Raw genomic sequence first — 19316 nt, forward strand, 5'->3', positions numbered from 1 at the left:
GCAGGGAGATGCTTCCCACCCTGAGAGAACTCAAGGCGAGCCAGATGCAAGGTAGTATCCTCCACCCAACGCCGATCCGGCTCTATGCGGTGCGTGGCTCTCGTGAGGTCGGGCACTTGGAGCCGTGAACTCTAGATGTTGTCGACTTGGAGATGCGATTACTAGTTTCAGGCACTCGCGAGTCGCCCTTTCCGTGAATGTTAATCGGAAGTCGCGGCCAATGGATCGACACCCACCCCTTACGGCTGGCAGAATGGAAGCCATTCCAAGGTTTGGACGAGCATTGCACATCCCTGGGCTCGAGCCTGAATGCAAACTCGCTCTTGTTGACTAAACGGAGTATTAAAGAAGAGCTTCATCGCCAACTGCTTTTGCGGAAAGGTCAGGCAGGCTCCTCAGTTTACGCCGATACCCTAACGGCAACCTCAGATACGAGTACTCCCCTCCTATCAAGCGCCAAGCTTGTCTTGGTCACCACCTCCAATCATTTGTTGAGCAAATACCACCATTCACTATAATGAGATACTTCACGCCAGCCCTCCTGCTCGCCTCGGCCCTCCTCGTCGGCATCAATGGTGCTCCGGCGGGGACCGATGTTGTCCAACGAGACCTAGGGTAAGCATGCATTGTGTTCGTCTAGCATGTCTTCCTCAAAGAAACTAACAAACAGCAGCGAGCTGGGCGCCCAGGCGGACGTGCCGCAGATTAATGGCCCCGTCGCCGTCGCCGCTGTAGAACAGCCCGAGACCGCGCTAGTCGCGGAAGATGAGCCGCACATCAAGGAGCGTCAGATTCTGAAGAAACTCGCCAAGCTCCTCGGCAAGAAAAAGAAGAAGAAGAAGAAGAAGAAGAAGGCGAAGGCCGCCAAGGCAAAGGCAAAGGCAAAGGCGAAGGTCAACACTCCACCTCCGGCCAAGGCGGCACCGCCTCCGGCCAAGGTCACTCCGCCGACTCCGCCTGCCGCCCAGCCTCCCGCCGCCGCCCCTCCCGCTGCTACTCCGTCCAAACCACCCGCTGGCGCGCCCAAACCACCTGCTGCGAATCCCAAGAAGGCCGGCGCCGCCGCTGGAGCCGGAGCTGCAGCGGCTGGAGGAAATGCTGCTGGAGCTGCCAAAGGTAATCCAAACCAAGGTGCTAAACCCGTCCCACCTGCTCCTGTTCCCGCCGGCGCAATTGCGGCCGGTTCAAAACCCAAGCCTCCGGCTGGAGGAACGCCCAAGGCGGGCGGTAACACAAACACAAACAACCCGAAGGATCCCGCCCCTGCCCCTGCTGGAGCTCTCATGGCTGGCGCTCTCGCCGGAGGTGCGACAAATGGGAATAAGCCTGGTGCTGCCCCTCAGACACCTCCCAAGCCGCAAGCACCTCCTCCTCCTCCCCAGCAGCCTCAGACGCCTCAGAATCCCGCACCGCAGACACCACAGAACCCTCAAAAGCCCCAAACACCGCCCCCTAAGCCTGGTGGAAGTGGTGGTTTACCCCTTGCCGTTCCTGGTAGGAACTCTGTATGAGCTTGTGTTGACGAAATGGTTTTTGCGCAGTTTGAGTCAGCAATCGTTCGGAGATAGCGAACACACGGGACAAATTACAAGCGACAAGACACTCATTTTCATGCCTCGTGGGTAAACTAAAACTCCATAATTCAATAACTATATTCGGTGGAACATATTGGTGAGAAAGTCTTGGGCATGTCACTCGGTGAGACTACAAAGGCTTTGGCTTGGCTGGGAAATCCGAGTGTGTGTACATAGGGATGACAAGGACACGAATGATGACTGGACAACAAGTCGGGTTCTATACCGAAAGTGCTTCAAATGTGTGACAGGCATGATCCTCTGATATTCTGTGCGGTGCCTGGTGAGTTGCTTCTAGCTGAAGTTTATTGCTCTGATGCAAAGTTACGGCCATTAGAGTAGTTTCAGCTCGCCAATAAGGCACGGTTACAAAGTTTATTCATGACGCAGGTGTGTCGATGGCGACGAGTCTGCCCAAAGTGAACTTCGCAATGGCGAATGCGACCGTCAAGAGTGGTGCCTCTTAGTCTTCCGATACCGTTTGAGATGGTCACGCTCGATCCTGGAGCCTGGGCAGCATCTCTCCCTCATGCCAACCATCCCCTTCGTATCACCCGTTCGGTACCGTTCGGTACCATTCAGTGGCCAAACTTATTGTCAGAGTTGGCCCTGCATAGAGCAAGCAGGCAAGCTCTCTTATCGGGAAAGACGAGGGGAATTTGAAGTGACTGGGCAGAAACTTCCATCGACGGCTCGCACTATCAAGCGGCCTTCGGAGATTCGAGATGCTCGGAGTTCTGCTACTTTCATCAAGCATAATAGTGTCCGCGCTTACTTCCCATGGATGCCGCGGATGATCATCTGAACTTGAAAATCACAGGTAAAGCTGTAGCCCTTTTCCAACTGGCAATTCATCTTACTTCCTCCTTGAAAGCTGGTTCGTAGATGACCACATCCATAGTCAGTCTGGATGTTTATCGAGGGGCGACTTCAGCGGAAGTTTGCCTAGCTCAGTTTGACCAAAAACGCCGCTCCTCCCCGAGAAGCTTTGCTACTGTTGAAGCAGGCCACAGCTGGGTACCTACACCTGGCGAAGTCAGCGAAGAATATTGTGAAATATTCCGATTACAATACAGGCACTGGGGCATGCTACCAAGGGACGAGAACGGAGATAACTTGCGCATAACAAACAGCGATTGAATGTTGCAAAAGTCAGCTTATACGCAATGAAACTAGTTGTCGGAAGGATTCACACACATAATCTTCCGTCGAATTATTGTTCACCTTATTAGATTATCCTGCGAGTTTACATGACAGAAAGAAATGTAGGGCTAGGGCTGACGACACTAAGGTACCTATCCCTGAGCACCGCAGCGCAGACGGATGGCAGTGTGCTAAATACGTGTTGTTATGATGACCAAATGCGTCTATCTGGCAAGTATTTTCGGTAATTAAGGGATATCAAGTCATGCAGGGCTCATCCCATATGTTTGGCCATACGCAAACAACGTAGTGACAATCTAGGTGGTGCTCCCTCTCATGCCCATAGTCCCTGCCGCGAAGTCGTTACTCGAGCCGTTTGTATTACGTGGATCAACTAACCGGACAATCTTGCTGACCATGCACCTATATGAGCACTATATGTTGGTAACTGAAGCTGTTTATAAACCATGACTGGCGTGTAGGATACGATTTCGTGACTGCGAGTTCTCCAGCCGTCACGAGCGAGTAGCTAGAAAATATCTTTCGACCAACCCCTTTCGTATCAATCTCGTTCCTAGGTGCATGATTTGAGAGAGAGAGTCTGATAAGTAGCTGATGATTCCTGCTATGGCCAAAGTCCTATTGGGACCTTCTGATGCTGATCGAATATTCTGAGAGCAAAAACCGGACACTGATCTTGAATGTACGCGAAAGGATGGAAATGCCCGAAGAACCCAGTAAGGAATGGAATGGGTCTTAGAATCACGGACCTTTTGTTCTATCAAAGCCTAGTGCTGCGTCGTGAAACCTCGTAGAGAAAGATAATCCTCCTGCGACCCTTGCCAAGTAAGTACGACGTGTCAATTGTGCTGGGAAGAGACTACCGAGCTCAAACCGGCGAAAGAACTCAGCACCATTGTTGAAGGCATACTTGTTCGAAATCTAATGGAAAGCATAAGAGGATCGCAATCCTTGAATCCGTTGAGAACAGCATAGCACTGTCGTATACTACTCTGACACTCAATGCGGTCTCGATATTATGCAGCTTTCTACCGCATAGTGTCTTTTTGAGGATCTTCATTTTCCTGCTGGAAAAGCTTTGGATCGTACAACTTCCCGGTTCACCAGATTCAGCGAGTCCAAGATGCTTCCACCCGGTAGTCCAGGCCGTAAGATCCTCAGATTTCTCTTCGGCATCAACGATAGGATCTACAATCTCATGTGGTTCCATGACAAAGGCATCACAACGGAACATGTCGACCATACTCTGGGCACGATTATGTTGGGTGACGAAAGCGGAGCAGGAGGCCATCAGCCTCAGATGGAACCATACGACGACCTCAACGCGCGAGTCATGAGCTTTCATCTCAACGACATGCTTGGAACACCAGATAAAGTCGAGATGTACAAGGAATACCTGTGTAATAGCACTCCTCGTTTCTTGTTCTGGTATCAACTTCGGCCAGGGACAAACTTTCCACATTTCAAGCCTCCCTTGGAGTACAAGCGGGACGCAATCACCGAACAAGAAGGCCGGGACAAGCACACACAACGTGAAGTTGACAAGGTCAAGTGGGACAAGATGGCCGACCATGACCCGCGGCCTATTGTAACACGTTCTTTGACGGAGTCTGAGCGAAAGGCCAAGAGACAGAAGTCGGCCAAGAGACGAGGCACAAACCCTGACATCACTCATCTCATCGTCACCCGCGCTGAGGAACATGCAGCGTCGTTGGTTTGCAACAGTACAACATCTTACGGCCACGATATTGTATCCCTTTATGAGAAAACCTACTGCGATATGACCGTTAAGAGACTCCACAACCTTTGTGACGACGTTTTGAAGGACAACTGTATTGAAGTGCAACGAAGAACTCTGATGGGACATGGTGGAATCAATGCTCGTGGCGAAGTATCTGTGGTCGGTATTTCTCAGAAGCGATATAATACGGCGGCCCACTGGGAAGAATGATCTCAACTCTCTTTGGAAGCTATGAAAGCGATCTGAGTCCCCAGAGTGTTGCAGATTTTCACGGGTTTATTCTACTGCTCTCATTGGAACTTGAACCTAAGCTATGGATGTTTCCTCTGTGTTGTACAAAAACAGAATCATGGTTGCCAGCGAGAAATTACGCCTTATTTACCACACTCGGATAAAGACTCCTGCCGAATGAGTTCCTGGTGGGTTTAAGGGCGTAAGACTTAAGAGTTGCTTTACTAGAACTAGAAACATCATCACCCCTCATTCAATGGGCTTTTGTCACGAGAAACGCCGAGGAATCCAATCGCTGAGCAGTTTATTTTCAAGCTCATCTATTCAGCTGCCTATCAACTGCCTATTTGGATATGTACTGTTTAGAACGGTGTGCGCTGCATACATCGCTGAAGAAATAGTGCCTACGAGGAAGGTTTGGTGTTCTGAGTCAACCTCCTCAGAGATGCGATCTGGCCGTGACAAAATCCCACAGCCTGTTGCTTAATGCTATCCTCGTGCTGTTGCTCAACTCGTCTGGCCCCAGATACCCAGGTGACGATCGTCTCCTCAGAACCGGAAGGATGAAGCTGCACGGCTGCAAGGACTTCCATTGCCGGACTCGGGCTCGGCTCAAGCACTTCGTACTGCAGCTTGAAGGCGTTGTGGTCGCACACGACGATGCGCTCATCAAAGTAGGTCTCACCAAAGTAGACGCGGCGGACGGCGCCCTGGCCGTATCCTTCCAGGACTGCGGATCGGGTGCAGCCCGGGATCAGGATCCGCTCAGCTCCGATCGCTGAGAGAAACGGCCAAATTTCGTTGGCAGGAGCATTGATTGTTTCTGTAACTGAGGCCAGGACGATCCTCCCATCTAAGTCTTCGATTGACATCTTCAGTCTTAATACCCCGACATCAGTAGCCGTAACTAATGGCAGAATATTTGTACAATAACTGAGCATATGCACATACCTAAAGTAGGAGGGTTCTTATCCTACTAGAGTAGGGTGTATTTTTCTTCGCAAATCAATGATTTGTGTCTACAGCTTACTTATTTATTCGCATCTTTCTCGCCGAAATGGTTCTGGATTAAATATGTTTCTTGGTTTCCTTGACGCAACGATATTCGACCGTCAAACGGACGAAAGATGGAAATTTGTAAGCTCTAGAAGCCCTGCGTGTGCGGAGTCTATACGTGTTTCGGCCTCCTCAACGTACTCCGAAAGCGAAAGCGAGAATCCACGTCAAAATGGCTTCGCTCTGAAATCTCAGTCGAGAGGATCCGTGTTTTTCTTTGCAAAGAACTCAGGAATCAGGTTTGGTATAGGTAGTTATCGGCACGGGCAAATTCTTGAACATCCTGCATGTAGTAGTGTTGTCGTCTACATACCTTAGCCTTCGGCCACTGCCGTTATGAATGCAACGGACTGTGAGCACGGAGCGCGAAGCAACAATTCCAAAGAGAACGCAAAGATAGTCTTTGAGAAGAGAAACTGTGCTATAATATTTGGGGCTTCCGGTATCGTGAGCCTCCCAAGTTGCACATTCATTGGCTTTTTCTCCATGCTCAAAATTCTAGTCTAGCTGGGGTTTGATGCTCGAGTGTCTTAGCTACCTTACCCATCAACAGTCGCCTTCAGTCAATTCATAGGCATAAGCAAGAGGCCTCTGGGCAGGAAAACGGCACGGTTAGAGGACGATCCGAGACTGAAGATACATACCGGACTCGATCTTACCGATGCTGACTTGACGCTGCAGAGACCAAAGGTTATCCCAGAGGTTGTGCTGTTGCATTTATACGTTACTGGTAGGTACAACTTCATTTGCTTGATTATCAAAACACAGCGCACACAAATGGATTGGCCAAGAGACTTCTTGCAGCGGACACGGGCCATGAAAGTGATCTAGAAAACCCAGTCAAGATCAACGCTGCGATCATCGACAACGGTCTGGCAGCCGTCAAGCATCTATGCCCGAACCTCGAAATCGATTCCCTACAGACGGGCGGAAAGGTGAGTGAAACTCCGGCTGCGATAATTAAGTTTCACTAAAGGCCTCTCCCCTAGGGGTACGGAATTGTAGGATTCGACTGGCCTCCCGCACCGTGGAAGGAAGACCTAGCCCGCTTGCCAGAACCGTACGCGTCTAAGATTTTCTAGTTCGCCCAGTGCGATGTGTAAGTAGAGACGCCGCTAACAGTTTGTGGAAATGGGTCGAAGTCAGGCCGTCCTTTCTGGTGAACTTTTCGACAATAGTCGCGCCTCCTCAACTCCCTCGTATCAGCCACATCTGATAAGGCCTACTCTACAGCCTGGATTTGTCCCCCAGTCTAACGTCATAAACGTGGTACAGAGCTTGGGGCTGTATCACTCATTCTATCTTTCTACGTATGGTGACGGAGTGTCCTGTCCCTTTCCAGGAACCTAAGAGTCCTGGACGGCACTGCACACCGATTCTTTTCAAGACCGGTAACCCGTTTCCATATTCACGTATCCTTGCACTCGTAGGAGACTCATGAGCGGCCATTAAATATCGAAGATGGCGATTCTGTCTCGTAGGAGATGAAGTGGCGATCTATTTGCAGCTATTTTGGCCTCAATGGAATCGGGCCACCAGAGCAGCTCACCAGCCAGACATTTGGCATCAACTGTCTCATTGCTCGGAAAGACAAGTAGCCAGACTGGGTCATCACGAATGGTCTTGAAGGTAGCGCCCTCGTAAACGTTGATTAGGATATACTGACTGTCATTTTAACCTCGCCGATTCCTATCGACTATGACCTGACGGCATCTCGAGACATTGGGTTCACTGAGAGTTTAGAGCCGGGGAGAGGCTACATCCTAGCTTTTGATCGACTTGTAGAAGCAAAATTTCTGCCGCGTTACTGACAAATTGAAACTCAGCTCGACTTGCTGGCCAGGGTGCAGAGATTCTTTCAGCCTCAAGTATTGTCAAAAAGGCCAGGGAAGCGGATCCAGAACCCTACCGTCTTCAAGTGAGCTCATCATAACGGGCGATCAGTAGACCGATATAGGCATAGATTAGTTTACATTGTTAGATATTTGCACATCCTAGAGTTTCAAGACAGCCAATTCTGCGAAGCCGTGAGTTGGTGCTTGGTTCATGGCTGACCTATATGACACAAGAGAATGCGGAAGGGAACTTAGTGATGGCAAGAGGTTTGCTGCACCCTAGATGTAAGACAGAACTCAGTGGGAAGCAAAAAGGTGATCCGCCTCAACAAGGGCATTGTGATCTACAACCAGCTTGATTGTGGCTAGGCTGGCGTTGAGGATTGACTTTCATAGAATCGAGTAGGTCTGAACAAGTCGTAACTTATAGCCTAGGTGAATAAGATATAGATGGAGGAACTTAGCTTATGAGAAGGAGTCTTGAGAAGGTGTCGAATGCTCCTTGGTTGATCAAGGCTCGGATAGGTTGTGGTGCATTATGCTCCAATAAGCAATTTATGCCTAGTTTCTAGACGGTTCAAGCCCCCTCAGCCCATGTGTCCTTCCTTCCTATAAAGCGAATAGCCTACACTTAGTCGTGTAATCAAAAGCAATGATATGGCTTCCATTCGGCGATGACATCCGTGAGGATAGGGCGGCAGGGGGCTGCTTGTCGAAAACCCCTCCTCCGTCCGCCGTAACTTATCAGTTTCGAAACATTTTATATCCAGAATTGAAGAAATAAGAGCCTTAGTATGCTCTAACTCATGTCCCAGAGCCTTCTGGTTTCTAGAGCAGAATTATTTCACTTAACCTGACATCATTTTTTAGTGCCCCGCCACGTAGACTCAACTTCTAAACAAAGCCTCCAGTGAACGAGAGTCATTTGAGTCCTTTTCCAGGGAATCAGGCTTAACCGCTCTGCCTCGTATTCACACAAACGGGTGTAAATCGACATGAACGAGAAGAATGCTCGGCACTCTGTCCAACACAAAATCAGTAATTGCATGCGCTTAGGTGTTTTCTTTCGCACAAAGCAGCAGATTGTGATCAATCACAGTACGCTGGATTGTATACCATGGAGTAATCATCTTACCTTGCGTGTCAACGAGTTCAAGTTCCATACGCCAATCAGGGTTGTAAAGACCATGAATCGAACTTGAAGCTTGAAGCAGGGGTCCCCTAGATCAATAGGCTTGGGCCGAGGGCCCGCACCCACGGGATCCTGAATCAATTACCATGAACTATCGGAAGATGCTTTTGGATCGGCGGATATCAGCCAAATGTAACGTGTAGGTTCTGACTGACAATAAAATCTCGGTCATCGTCGACCTGGCGATCACTAAGAAAACTTTCTTTGGCCTTTGCTTGGCGCTAGTAAAGGAATGCAGATTTGCATCTTCACTTGCATCTCCCAATTTATGAGAGAGAGCACATTGCCATCCAATTCTCCATGTCAGATGGCCTGCAAGTCCTAGCCCGTTTCCCTAGTCCTTTGACGTGAGCTGTCTAATCCATCAAACTACGCATATACCAATGGGGCAAAGAGCCGAGAGCCCACGTGAAGACGGATTCTGGTACTCACTTGCCGATCATTGGCGCAATTCTTTGCTCCATCGGGAAAGCAATGCGGCGTCTTACGCATGAAGTACGGACCACCGAGGCCAGGCATTCGAGCACCATATTAGATTCCAACTGGGATGCACGCTGTACGCTTGAAGGTTTCAGCAGAAACACCAGACGACTTGTTACAGGAAGGACCGCTTCAAAGGAACTCTGTCTTCACAGGCAACCAGAGAGATCGAGACAAGTGACAGGCCATCCTAGTTAAATTGTTGATCATTGAGAGTGACCGGTGGCAATTCATCAGGGCAAAATGACGATACGCAGTCCTGAGGCGGAACTTTCGCCCGATGAAGTAGCCGAATTGTTGGAAAGAAAGACAGGCTTGTGAATTAGGGTGTTCGTAGGCCCGCCTCATCAAAATATGATGAGTCGCTCTGGCTCAAGTATTGATCGCTCAATGATTATTATTTGTGTTTCTGAGGTCTACATGTACGCACCGTGACAGGTGGAGGCCGCTCTCTCAAATGCAGACGCTGACGAGAACCGTTCTGGCGCGGTTGATGGTTCGTGTATGTCTAGAACGCCTCGCTCAAAAATGCAAATCAACGTCCCTCGTGGTCATACCCCAATAATAATCGGTAAGAAGAATAGGCTTTAGGCTTTTTGCCGGTCTGGATGATCTTGTACACCAACCTTTGACCTCCTCTTCTCTCTCTGAGCCCGCCACTTGGGCCCCCAGAATTGATTGACAACCTGAATGGGAGACACAGCTATGACCGCCATGCCGAGGACAAGGAACGCGGTGCCAGGGCCAACGGCGTTGAGCATCTGCTCTGCGAATGCCACGCCGAGAGCTGCCAGCCCGCAGCGGACCACATTGTTGATGGCTGTGGCACTCGCGCCCTCACCGGGACAAAGATCCGAAATGATGGTCTGGTTCAGCGCAAAGATGGCGTTCGCCGATGCGGCAATAAGAAATTGCATTGTCAAGGGCAACGCAATCCATCCCGGTCGGGATATTGCATTGGGATACGCCAAAGAAAAACCGTAGCCGACGATAGAGGCAACGAATAGGAAGACTATCCACGGGAGGCGTCTCAGACGGGCCTGCTCCAAAGGGAAATCCGGCGCAATATCTTTGGGTGACAGTTCCTCGTCGTAAGGGATGTTGTGGGTTTCCTTGTATTTGGTCTCAACGGCTTTGTAGTCTCGAGTCAGAAGTTTGCCCGCAAACACGGAGCCGACAATGGTCCCAATTCCTACCCACACAGGTCAGTCACGTCCGGACAGTCCCGCTTCCATCGGAGTTCAAGCCATCCAATCAGTGTTTGATGTTCGGAAGGAGTAGTTTCTACTGACCATTGGGTATGAATGCTACACCAAGAAGGAGTTCGTTCAGTCCGAACCGCTCCTTGAACAGTGGAGTTGTGCTGGTCGTTACCATGTTCCAGATGGCATAGATCACACCACCCCAGACGAGGTTGATCACCAAGTCCTTCTCTTTGAAGAGCTTGAACGGCCTCAAAAAGGTCCAAATGGTAATCTTGCGATTCAAAGGTCCATCTGGATCCTCCATATACTTCGGCTCCTTTGTCACATATCTGTAAAGCGGCTTGTAGATGATGCCGTTCAGACGAAGGGATCCATTGCCAGCAATAGTTCTCAAAGTCTCTGGTAGGAATACCATGATAGTGATGAGAATCAGCGACGTGGCGATGAGCAAGAAAACAAACACGGATCGAAAGCCCAAGGAATTGGCGAGAGCACCTCCTAACAGCGGGCCGATCGCTGTGCTGAAATTTCGGACTACAAAGAATTAGATGCCGTTCAAGACACCAGCGGAGAGTTCCACGACTCACTCGCTTGATAGAAGCTGATGTATGCCCCCCTTTCGGCCGTCGGAGAGATATCCTGGATAACACCGTTGCCTGTCACACCAGACACGTTAGCTGCCAAGTTTGGAAACTGAAGAGACGGCTAAGACGGAACACCTACCGATACTGACAGTTGAGGCACTTCCTGCAGCTTGGAGGCCCCGGAAAATGAGTAATACCGTGTAGTTGGGCGAGAAGCTCAACGCGATATTGGCGCCAATGTAAACGCCCATGGAAGCGATGTAAGTTGGTCGCCGGCCGAGCGTGTCAGACATGGGGCCCCATAGCAGCGGTGTAACGGCTTGCATGATCAAGTAAGACGTGATTGTGAGTGACACTTGTGATGCGCTAACCTTCAGCTCCTGGATCGTACGTTAGCATCTGCCGGGCGCGTGAATTGCTTTGAAAGAATGACGGATAGTTTCCACTCACCTTGGATATTGCATCCAAGGAAGGGTTGTAAATGTTGGACGATAACCCGGAGAAGAGACCCGCAGAAGCAATAATAACTAGAATAAACCACTTGTGCCTCTTGGTGAAGACCGAAAACGGTTCATCATTACCATCATCGTTGTCGTCGTCTTGCTGACTCCCCATCTCATTGGAATCGTCGAAAGGATTCCGGTCTTGGCCTCCACGTCCCTCGTCATACTGATTGTACTGAGAGTCTTCAAACGACTTGGTGCGGAGCTCTCCAGTGCTGCTATCCTTCTGCCAGGTCCTCTTCCGGATGGGCGGCGGTCTCAGCGGCAGAATGTTACGGCCGCGCGGGGCTCCTAGTCGGATGCTGGTGCCGGCCCGAGATAACCGAGTGGGAAAGGCCTTTTCGTCATAGTATCGGTCCGGCATGTACTCGTAGTCATGAGCGAGAAAGTTGTACGCTGCAGCTGATGCAGCAGTCAGACTTCCGAGCAGTCCCCTCCTCACGTCCGGTCGCGGCGGCGGCTGCGGCTGTAGCCGATTGGGATTCATAGCTTAATTTGACTCTGAATCCCTTTTCTATTTCGTCGGTTCAAGAATGAAAGAAATCAAAGTATGGAAGACCAGATCTTGGCCCCGTGGACAGCTGCTACGCTCGGTTATCTCATGCATATAAAGAACAATACTGGCCAAGTCCACCGGCTGGTCTGGAAGTCCAATTCAGCTTTCACCGCCACGCTGTGACGCAGCCAGCTAGTTTTCATCATCGTCCTGACGTCAATTAGAGATCGCGAACACGGCTGGACGAGCTAAATCGAATTTCGATAATCAGCTCGAGAAAGAAACCTCCAAGTTGAAAAGAGGACCAGGTTTACCCTCGCGCGAGGTGGTCCGGGGATGCCTGCGACTCCTCGCACGGCCGCCCACCCCAAATGCACGAGAAGCGCAAGGAGGCATGGGAGGCTCAAGAAGTTACAGAAAATGGTTTCGCAAAACACTGAAGCTATTGGTCGTCCCATCTTCTAGACCACTTCTGCCTCCTTTGTGAAACATCGAGGCTGCTTCGACGCCGCGTCGCAGTCATCGCCAACAACGAGTCGACGCTTCGAAGTCTATCTATGGCTCTCCGACCCCCTCCACCCCCCTTCTCCTCTCAACACAAACAGTAGAGGAACTTTAAGGGCAGAGGAAACAAACCGGAGCAGAGGAAAAGAGAGGGTCGGGGAGCGCACGTTCACCTAATGGGCCAAAGCCGGCCCATAATCGATCACCTTCTTTTCCTACTGTCTCCGGCAACCGTGTTAATGACACCCAATTCCCATCATTTCTACCCGTCAGTCGGAAACTTGACGCGCACTTGCCCCTTTGGGACACATCTCAACCCCGTAGACCAGCGCGAAAAGGCCCGGGCCCGAGTGGTGGCGCCTCGGCCTCCAAAGTTTGACACGAGCCAGAAGTCAAATGATGGATGGAACTAGCAGAGACTGACAGAATGGACGAGCACAAGGCCTGAATAAGAAGTGCATGGGTTCCACCTCGCTCACTACCCTGGCCGCTGCCTTATCTAGTATCCCAGGACCCTTTCTCTCGGTTATTCGCAACCGGGCTAGCACGACAAGCGCATCTGTGATACGCTTGACAAGTGCTTCACGACCTGTCGGCTCACCTACCGAAGCAGAGATGTTTTAGACAGTGAATCGACGTACCGAGCAAAGTAGAAGACCGACTAGCCACTCCAGCAACAACATTACCGGCGTGGAGGGTGAAGCCAGTGATGGATATGGGAAACCGTAACGTCGCCAAGCGCGACGAGGAAGAGGAGGAGGAGATTCAAGATGTTCGCCGACAAATGCAAGACGCCGAAGCAGCCAATGCTCAAGCTGTTGCCGCAGGAGCTGCAAAGCAAGCGGGCGCGCCCAACGCCAACGCGCTCCCTCTCGATCCGAACCAGCTTCTCTCAGTCCTAGGTCTACTCAGCGGTCAACCTCAAGCCACACCGGCGGCGCCTGGACAGCCTGTGGCTACAGGATTGCCTCCGAACAACAATGCCAACGTACCGACGGTCACCATCTTCGTAACGGTGACGCCCCCAGCTGCGACACAGACCGTGATGATCATGGTCCCGACAACAGTCACGGTGACTGCGACACCAGTAGCGCCTCCCCCAGTTAATCAGCCTCCTCCTCCACCGCCAGCTCCGCCAGTCCAGACATCACCGCCGCTGCCGCCAGCAGCACCGCCGATGAGCACTCCGCCACCTCCTCCTCCGCCGGTCGTCGCGCCCCCACCACCTCCACCACCTCCTCCAGCCAGCGGGCTCACTATGCCTCTTGTTGGAGCTAGCCCGTTCCCGATGCCGCCTCCTGCGGCGTCCGTGTCTGCGCCCATGTCTTCAGCTTCATCAACAGGAACTCCCAAGGGAGCCGGCGGTACTCCCACAGCTGTAGTATTGTTGGGTGTCTTCGGCGGTGTTGGTAAGTCAAGCTTGACGAAGCTCAACTGGTAAGTTATTCGCTAACAGAGAGCCTAGCTGGTGTGTCCCTCTTAGCAATGGGAGCATTCGTATATGGTTTGATGAGAAGAAGAAAGAATAAGTCTGAAGCAGAGGTAAGCATCTAATGGATTCCTGAATATCAGCTAGGCGCTGACGAGGTGTTAGACTGCGAGCGTCCAGAGTATGCAAATTGGAAGGCCAATGCCCTCCTGAGTTCTTCAACAGAACCAGTGAGGTGTGGCGTTGTAGACTTTTCCCAGATTATTGGCGGTGTCATCAAGGCAACTTCATGGTCTAGAGTTGATAGTAAAATTCGGACATACCCCAACACACCAGACGGCAAAATTCCCCGGTTACCTCAGGCGAGGGAAAAGGCAGGTATCTGCTGGATTTCCGCTTCTCCCATTCCAGTTACTTCATGTAAGATCAGAAGCGTTGGAAATTTTGGAATACAATTATTGTCTATTGTTTAATATTATACACTCAAAAAATCCGCTGGGCGTAATCGTGATGAAAAGACACACTCACCGCATAATCATGCTGGTGGCTGAGGCAAGCCGTCCCATACCTCTTTCAACCATTCGGCGACTTTGGCGGCGATGATCTCGCTGTTCTTTTCCGTAGTGCAAAAAGCGTGAGGAAGTCCCGTATCGTCAATCTCAACCCTCGCCCAACCGTTCTCGATGTGCTTCTCTCTGGCTCTGATGAAGTGGTCCCTGAAATGGTCTCCAACCCAGTGATCCTTCTTCGCGAAGAAGAAGAAGAATCTAGGAGCAGCTCGCTTGCCGTTCCCCACATCGTCCTCTTCAACCTCCCAGAGTTCCTTATCCCACTTCTCCTCGGTAATCACTTTCATCTCATCTTTGCCCATGTGAATGGCTTGCCATACTCCGTCCCGACTCTTCAAGAAACCGGTCGTGACATCTGCTGCTTTGGGACCCATGCCTAGGACATTGCCCACGAACCACCGGAGCGCGCCCGCCGGCCAGAGGTTCAAAAACTTTTGTGCGATCACGTGTGCGGTATTGTCGAGGAATGGCGTCGTACGGATGAGTTCCATTTGCTTTCCGCTCGGCGATTTGGAAATATGTGTGACCGTTGGGAAGAGCAGCATGCCCGTGAGAAGCTTGAGATGGGGCGCGCGCGAGGGATCCTTTAGGTGCCGGTGGAAAATCTCAAGGGCAATGTAGCTACCGACAGAATGGCCCGCGATCACGACAAAGTCATATGGCTCGCCCTTCTTGCCCGGCGAATTGCGCGAAGAGTCTGTCCGCCGCAATGATGCCAAATGGTCAAAAACAAGCTCAATCTGATGTTCCACATCATACGGCGGGCTGTCTTTACTGAACGGCTCGTGGCTGTCATCTCTAAACCCAAACAGATCGCGACCGTGGACGTGAATGTGACCATCGGCCCAGCCGATGCGGGCCTTGAGCGCATCGAAGAAGTCGGTGTAGTAATCGGCGAGCCCTGGGTTGCCGGGAATGAAGAAAAAGAGGCCGTGTCCCGCCGCCATTGTCTGTGTTCGCGTGTGTGTAAGAGTGTCTTTCTTTTTTTTTTCTTGCGCTTTGGTGAAGCCGTCTTGCAACACAGCACGGCCCGCACAGATTCTGTCGGCTCTGTGCCGAGAGTTGACGTCGTCTAAAGTCGAGAAGCCCGGCAACGAGAGGCGGAACTTTTGGAAAGGAGGTTGAAGGACGGGAGATCCACCTCGGCAATGAATCGCGAAATTGGTGGGCAGTTTCCACTCGTTGCATTAGTGTCGGAGATAATGCGCCGTCGGCGTTTATCTCACTATGTGCTCGACAGTACGTACCTCGATTCTCGTGATGGCTTCATTTCGCCGAGCACTGGTGATGTAACGATTGCACACCCCGTACTTTGTTGAACATAATTCACTTGAGATTTATTCTTGTCCATGGTCGCCTGTATTCTACTTATAGTCGCTGGAACCTGAGGGATCGCACCAAACGTATTGAAGGCATGCTTCTCCCGCGTGTGCCCAGAGAGATGTGTACCTAATTATACCCACGCCGTACATCATGTCTTAACAGAAAGATCTTCTCTTCGAATTCAATCAGCCGCATCAGAACTTAAACCGGAAACTGGGATGCATCCATCCAAGTCTAAACTCGTGCTCTTCTGCCGATTGGCCGTCCCTTTGACTCTCGTCTAGTCGAAAATCGCGCTGGCCTCGCGACCGTTTCTCGTTCTCCCGCTTCATATACAGGGGCAAAACTATTCCTATCACCAATAACACAACCAGGCAGCCAAAGTTGATGAAGTGCCCTTTGAGATATCTGAGAAATGACAGAGTCAGTGAACGGACACGCGCAAGAGTATCCATGGGGGCAACCTACCTGGGCGCTTCATCTTTAATGTAGGTGAAGGAAGCGAGAAAGGCAGCCGAGTTTCCGATTGACAGTAAGAAACCCAAAGCAACGGCACGGACATAGTGCGGTGATGCATTGATACTCATCCATGTGAGCGCCAGAGGAGGTGTTGCGTTGACTGACATGGCGACGAAAAATGAGCCAGCGTACTGAACCTTGATATTCATGTAGAACGGTGCCGGACCGATGTGGGCCCCAACGATCATCAGGATGTATCCGAAAATGCCGGTCATACTGCACACATTCAAGGGCAGCGCAGTCTTTCCAGACCGACGACTCCAGAAGGAGATGCCAATAGTGAAGATCAACGCCGCAAAGTTGGGGGGAGCTGTCATCAACGATGCCTGCAGCTTTTTGTATCCCATGGCAGATATAATCGTCGGGAAGAACATGGAAAAGCTGTAGATGGCCTGGATAGAGCAGAAGCTTCCGAGAGCCATCAGAATGGTGATGACATTAAGGATTGCCCCTGAAATAGTTTTCCATGTAAGAGGATCCTTCTTATTCTGGAGCCTCGATATACCACCCTGTCGATCATCTGATGCTGATTCTTGGTCGGACAGGCGAGGATTGCCGAGATAGTGCCATTGATCTTGACATTGCATTCTCGTAACAGCCAGAGCCCTTTCAGTCGGCGAGAGAAATTTGGCGCCAGCAGGTGTGTGTGGCAAGATAAAAAGCAGCAGGAGGCCCAGCAAGACGGTCAAGGCCCCTTCAATGAAGAAAATCCAAGGCCACCCGTCATAGCCGCGGACCTTAATCTGTCCAAGTCCAGCAGCCATCAAGCCACCGAGAAACCCAGCAAGGGCGGTACTCGAGTAGAACAAGCCCACACGAAGAATGAGCTCATCGGCAGTGTAAAAGAAGCCAAGGTATATCAGAACACCACCAAGGAAAGAGCTTTCGGTTAAGCCAAGGAAAGCGCGCGTAATGCAGAGGCCGACGAAGTTGGTGATGAAACCGCTGAGAGTGGTAACTATCCCCCATGAGATGATCAAGAGCGGCAGCCATATGGCACCTCCGACACGGCGTACGGCTAGGTTTCCTGGTATGTTGAACAGTATGTTGAGGATGAAGAACATTGCCAGAGCTGCATTGAATTGGTTGCCAACCAGCTTGAGGTCTCGCTCGAGTCCATTGATACGAGCGAGAGCAATGTTGCTCTTGTCGAGGAAGAAGAGAAGATGTGCAAGGAACATAGAAGGTACCAGCCTGTGATCGAACTTGCGGACGAGGCTCGATCGGATCTTCTCTTTCTGCGCAGCGTTTCTTGGGGAGATGGAATCGGTATTAGTGTCGCTTGTTGTTTGTCCGATAGCATCACCGCACTTCTCCTCATAAGAACCGGTAGCATCAAGACCAGCTCCATCAATTTTGCCATCTCTGCTCAAGTCATGGTCTGCCGGCGAACATTTGCTGTCGTTTGAGATTCCAGAACCTTTCGCCATTTCGAAAGACAATTATTTACGTGAAGGGAGAAATTGATTGAGAGATGGTTCATAATTTGGGCTGTTTGCTAGTGACAAGTCTAGAAACTTGAGCTTGAGGGGTAGCCTCCAACTCGAAACTGAAGCGACTCCACGGCCTTGATAATGAATGGGGATAATTGCTCCGAGGTTAGTGACACAACTCACCCGAGAGGAAAGACTGGTCGGGATGTGCCACTGGCGCTCCTTTTCACCAACACAGAATGGTCCTCAACAGTATTGGCATTTCGACACGGCCAATCAGGTCTGTTGGCCACAGCCGCGATTCTTCTCTCATTGTCTGGATACGACCTACCACATGGCCTTGTTACCTACTTGGCGCATCTAGGCATCAAGGATAAAGTAAACACCTTCACTTCTTGATCTGCTTGAACAAGGGAGTAACCGAAGCAAATTGATTGTTGCGACAACAAACACGCAGGCATCCCTTTCTGCATCCCCCGTCAATCACGGTATCATATCTGCGATCTAGGCAACTTAAACACTATGGGGCTGCGCGATAATGACACCAATAGAAATGACTTTCTCTCGCCACATTTCGCTCCTTTGTTGGTCAACACACGGGTCGACGCATGTCCGAGGCGATGCAGTGATCAAGAGCCAATATTTGTGCGACAATCTGGGAAGCCACAATCGGGTCACTGCCTTAGCTTGTGTAACACATCTATCTGTTTTTTTGGTTGACTACCCCTGGTTTTCCTGAGATACACGGTACTCTCTAAATGATGTGCAAATGAAGTGATCATTGAATTTATGAGGAATTGTTGATGATTATACATCATCTTGTATGATAATCACACCAGATAGAGTAAGGCAAGAATATGACGCAGGCTGGACAAATCAATTCTGCTTGATTGACCTCTTTGTTTGTGGTACATCTTCATTCACCATCAAGTGTGGTTAGAATGAGTACCTCATGTTACAAAAATGCTTCCATGATTCACCGCCGTTTCGACAGGGCGTCCGAGACTTCACCTTTGTTGGTCTCACGGAGAAGAGATGCCTCTACTTGGCACAGTTTCTGGTTGGTCGTTTTCGCAGAACCCCAGCACGAGAATCGATATTTCGAAAACAGCATCCAAGACTGTCTCTACTTCATGCAATCTTCTAGGCTTTTCTACAATCCTTGATGGGCGCCGGGCACCCGTGCTGGCTTCATCGGAAGCGACACCAATTCTCGCCTTAAAATTGAGTTAGGAAACGTCACACGACCAACTGGTGATCCCGCGATCATGGCAGCTGTCTTGAAATTTGAGATCATTCTTGTTCTCGAACGATTGCGAGGACGATCGCCAGAGACCAGAGATCGTGGCAACCTATTCCTATGCCCGTCCTGCAATGCGAAGCGCTCCGCATCAGCAAACTTGAATGCAACAAGGCTCGTAGATTGCCATTGTCACGCCAGGTAAGCCAGCAGCCGCTACGATTTACCGATATCCAGG

At 50.6% G+C, this 19316-nt stretch overlaps 8 protein-coding genes across 8 annotated transcripts; 3 read left to right on the plus strand and 5 right to left on the minus strand.

The window, feature by feature from the left end:
* Window positions 1-517: 517 nt before the first annotated feature.
* Window positions 518-1511, plus strand: CABS01_00738 (uncharacterized protein; the record flags this gene model as incomplete). The annotated part of the gene is made up of 2 exons (XM_060534119.1): window positions 518-615; window positions 674-1511. The coding sequence occupies 2 exons, from the start codon at window positions 518-520 to the stop codon at window positions 1509-1511; spliced, it is 936 nt and encodes a 311-aa protein (XP_060401197.1).
* Window positions 1512-3861: 2350 nt separating this feature from the next.
* On the plus strand, window positions 3862-4689 carry CABS01_00739 (uncharacterized protein; the record flags this gene model as incomplete). Its single annotated transcript, XM_060534120.1, has 1 exon — window positions 3862-4689. The coding sequence occupies one exon, from the start codon at window positions 3862-3864 to the stop codon at window positions 4687-4689; it is 828 nt and encodes a 275-aa protein (XP_060401198.1).
* Window positions 4690-5114: 425 nt separating this feature from the next.
* On the minus strand, window positions 5115-5582 carry CABS01_00740 (uncharacterized protein; the record flags this gene model as incomplete). The annotated part of the gene is made up of 1 exon (XM_060534121.1): window positions 5115-5582. The coding sequence occupies one exon, from the start codon at window positions 5580-5582 to the stop codon at window positions 5115-5117; it is 468 nt and encodes a 155-aa protein (XP_060401199.1).
* Window positions 5583-9860: 4278 nt separating this feature from the next.
* CABS01_00741 (major facilitator superfamily transporter) lies at window positions 9861-12052 on the minus strand (the record flags this gene model as incomplete). Its single annotated transcript, XM_060534122.1, has 5 exons — window positions 9861-10465; window positions 10566-11012; window positions 11066-11134; window positions 11202-11442; window positions 11513-12052. The coding sequence occupies 5 exons, from the start codon at window positions 12050-12052 to the stop codon at window positions 9861-9863; spliced, it is 1902 nt and encodes a 633-aa protein (XP_060401200.1).
* A 107-nt stretch (window positions 12053-12159) lies between these two features.
* On the minus strand, window positions 12160-12519 carry CABS01_00742 (uncharacterized protein; the record flags this gene model as incomplete). Its single annotated transcript, XM_060534123.1, has 2 exons — window positions 12160-12309; window positions 12376-12519. 2 exons carry the CDS (start codon window positions 12517-12519, stop codon window positions 12160-12162), a joined length of 294 nt encoding a protein of 97 aa, XP_060401201.1.
* Window positions 12520-13274: 755 nt separating this feature from the next.
* On the plus strand, window positions 13275-14207 carry CABS01_00743 (uncharacterized protein; the record flags this gene model as incomplete). The annotated part of the gene is made up of 3 exons (XM_060534124.1): window positions 13275-13974; window positions 14031-14107; window positions 14160-14207. The coding sequence occupies 3 exons, from the start codon at window positions 13275-13277 to the stop codon at window positions 14205-14207; spliced, it is 825 nt and encodes a 274-aa protein (XP_060401202.1).
* A 322-nt stretch (window positions 14208-14529) lies between these two features.
* On the minus strand, window positions 14530-15510 carry CABS01_00744 (uncharacterized protein; the record flags this gene model as incomplete). Its single annotated transcript, XM_060534125.1, has 1 exon — window positions 14530-15510. One exon carries the CDS (start codon window positions 15508-15510, stop codon window positions 14530-14532), a length of 981 nt encoding a protein of 326 aa, XP_060401203.1.
* A 570-nt stretch (window positions 15511-16080) lies between these two features.
* Window positions 16081-17835, minus strand: CABS01_00745 (major facilitator superfamily transporter; the record flags this gene model as incomplete). The annotated part of the gene is made up of 2 exons (XM_060534126.1): window positions 16081-16294; window positions 16355-17835. 2 exons carry the CDS (start codon window positions 17833-17835, stop codon window positions 16081-16083), a joined length of 1695 nt encoding a protein of 564 aa, XP_060401204.1.
* Between the last annotated feature and the right edge of the window lie 1481 nt (window positions 17836-19316).

This window comes from Colletotrichum abscissum, assembly GCF_030869225.1.
Source record: "Colletotrichum abscissum strain IMI 504890 chromosome Unknown Scaffold_2.1, whole genome shotgun sequence".
NCBI lineage: Eukaryota > Fungi > Ascomycota > Sordariomycetes > Glomerellales > Glomerellaceae > Colletotrichum > Colletotrichum abscissum.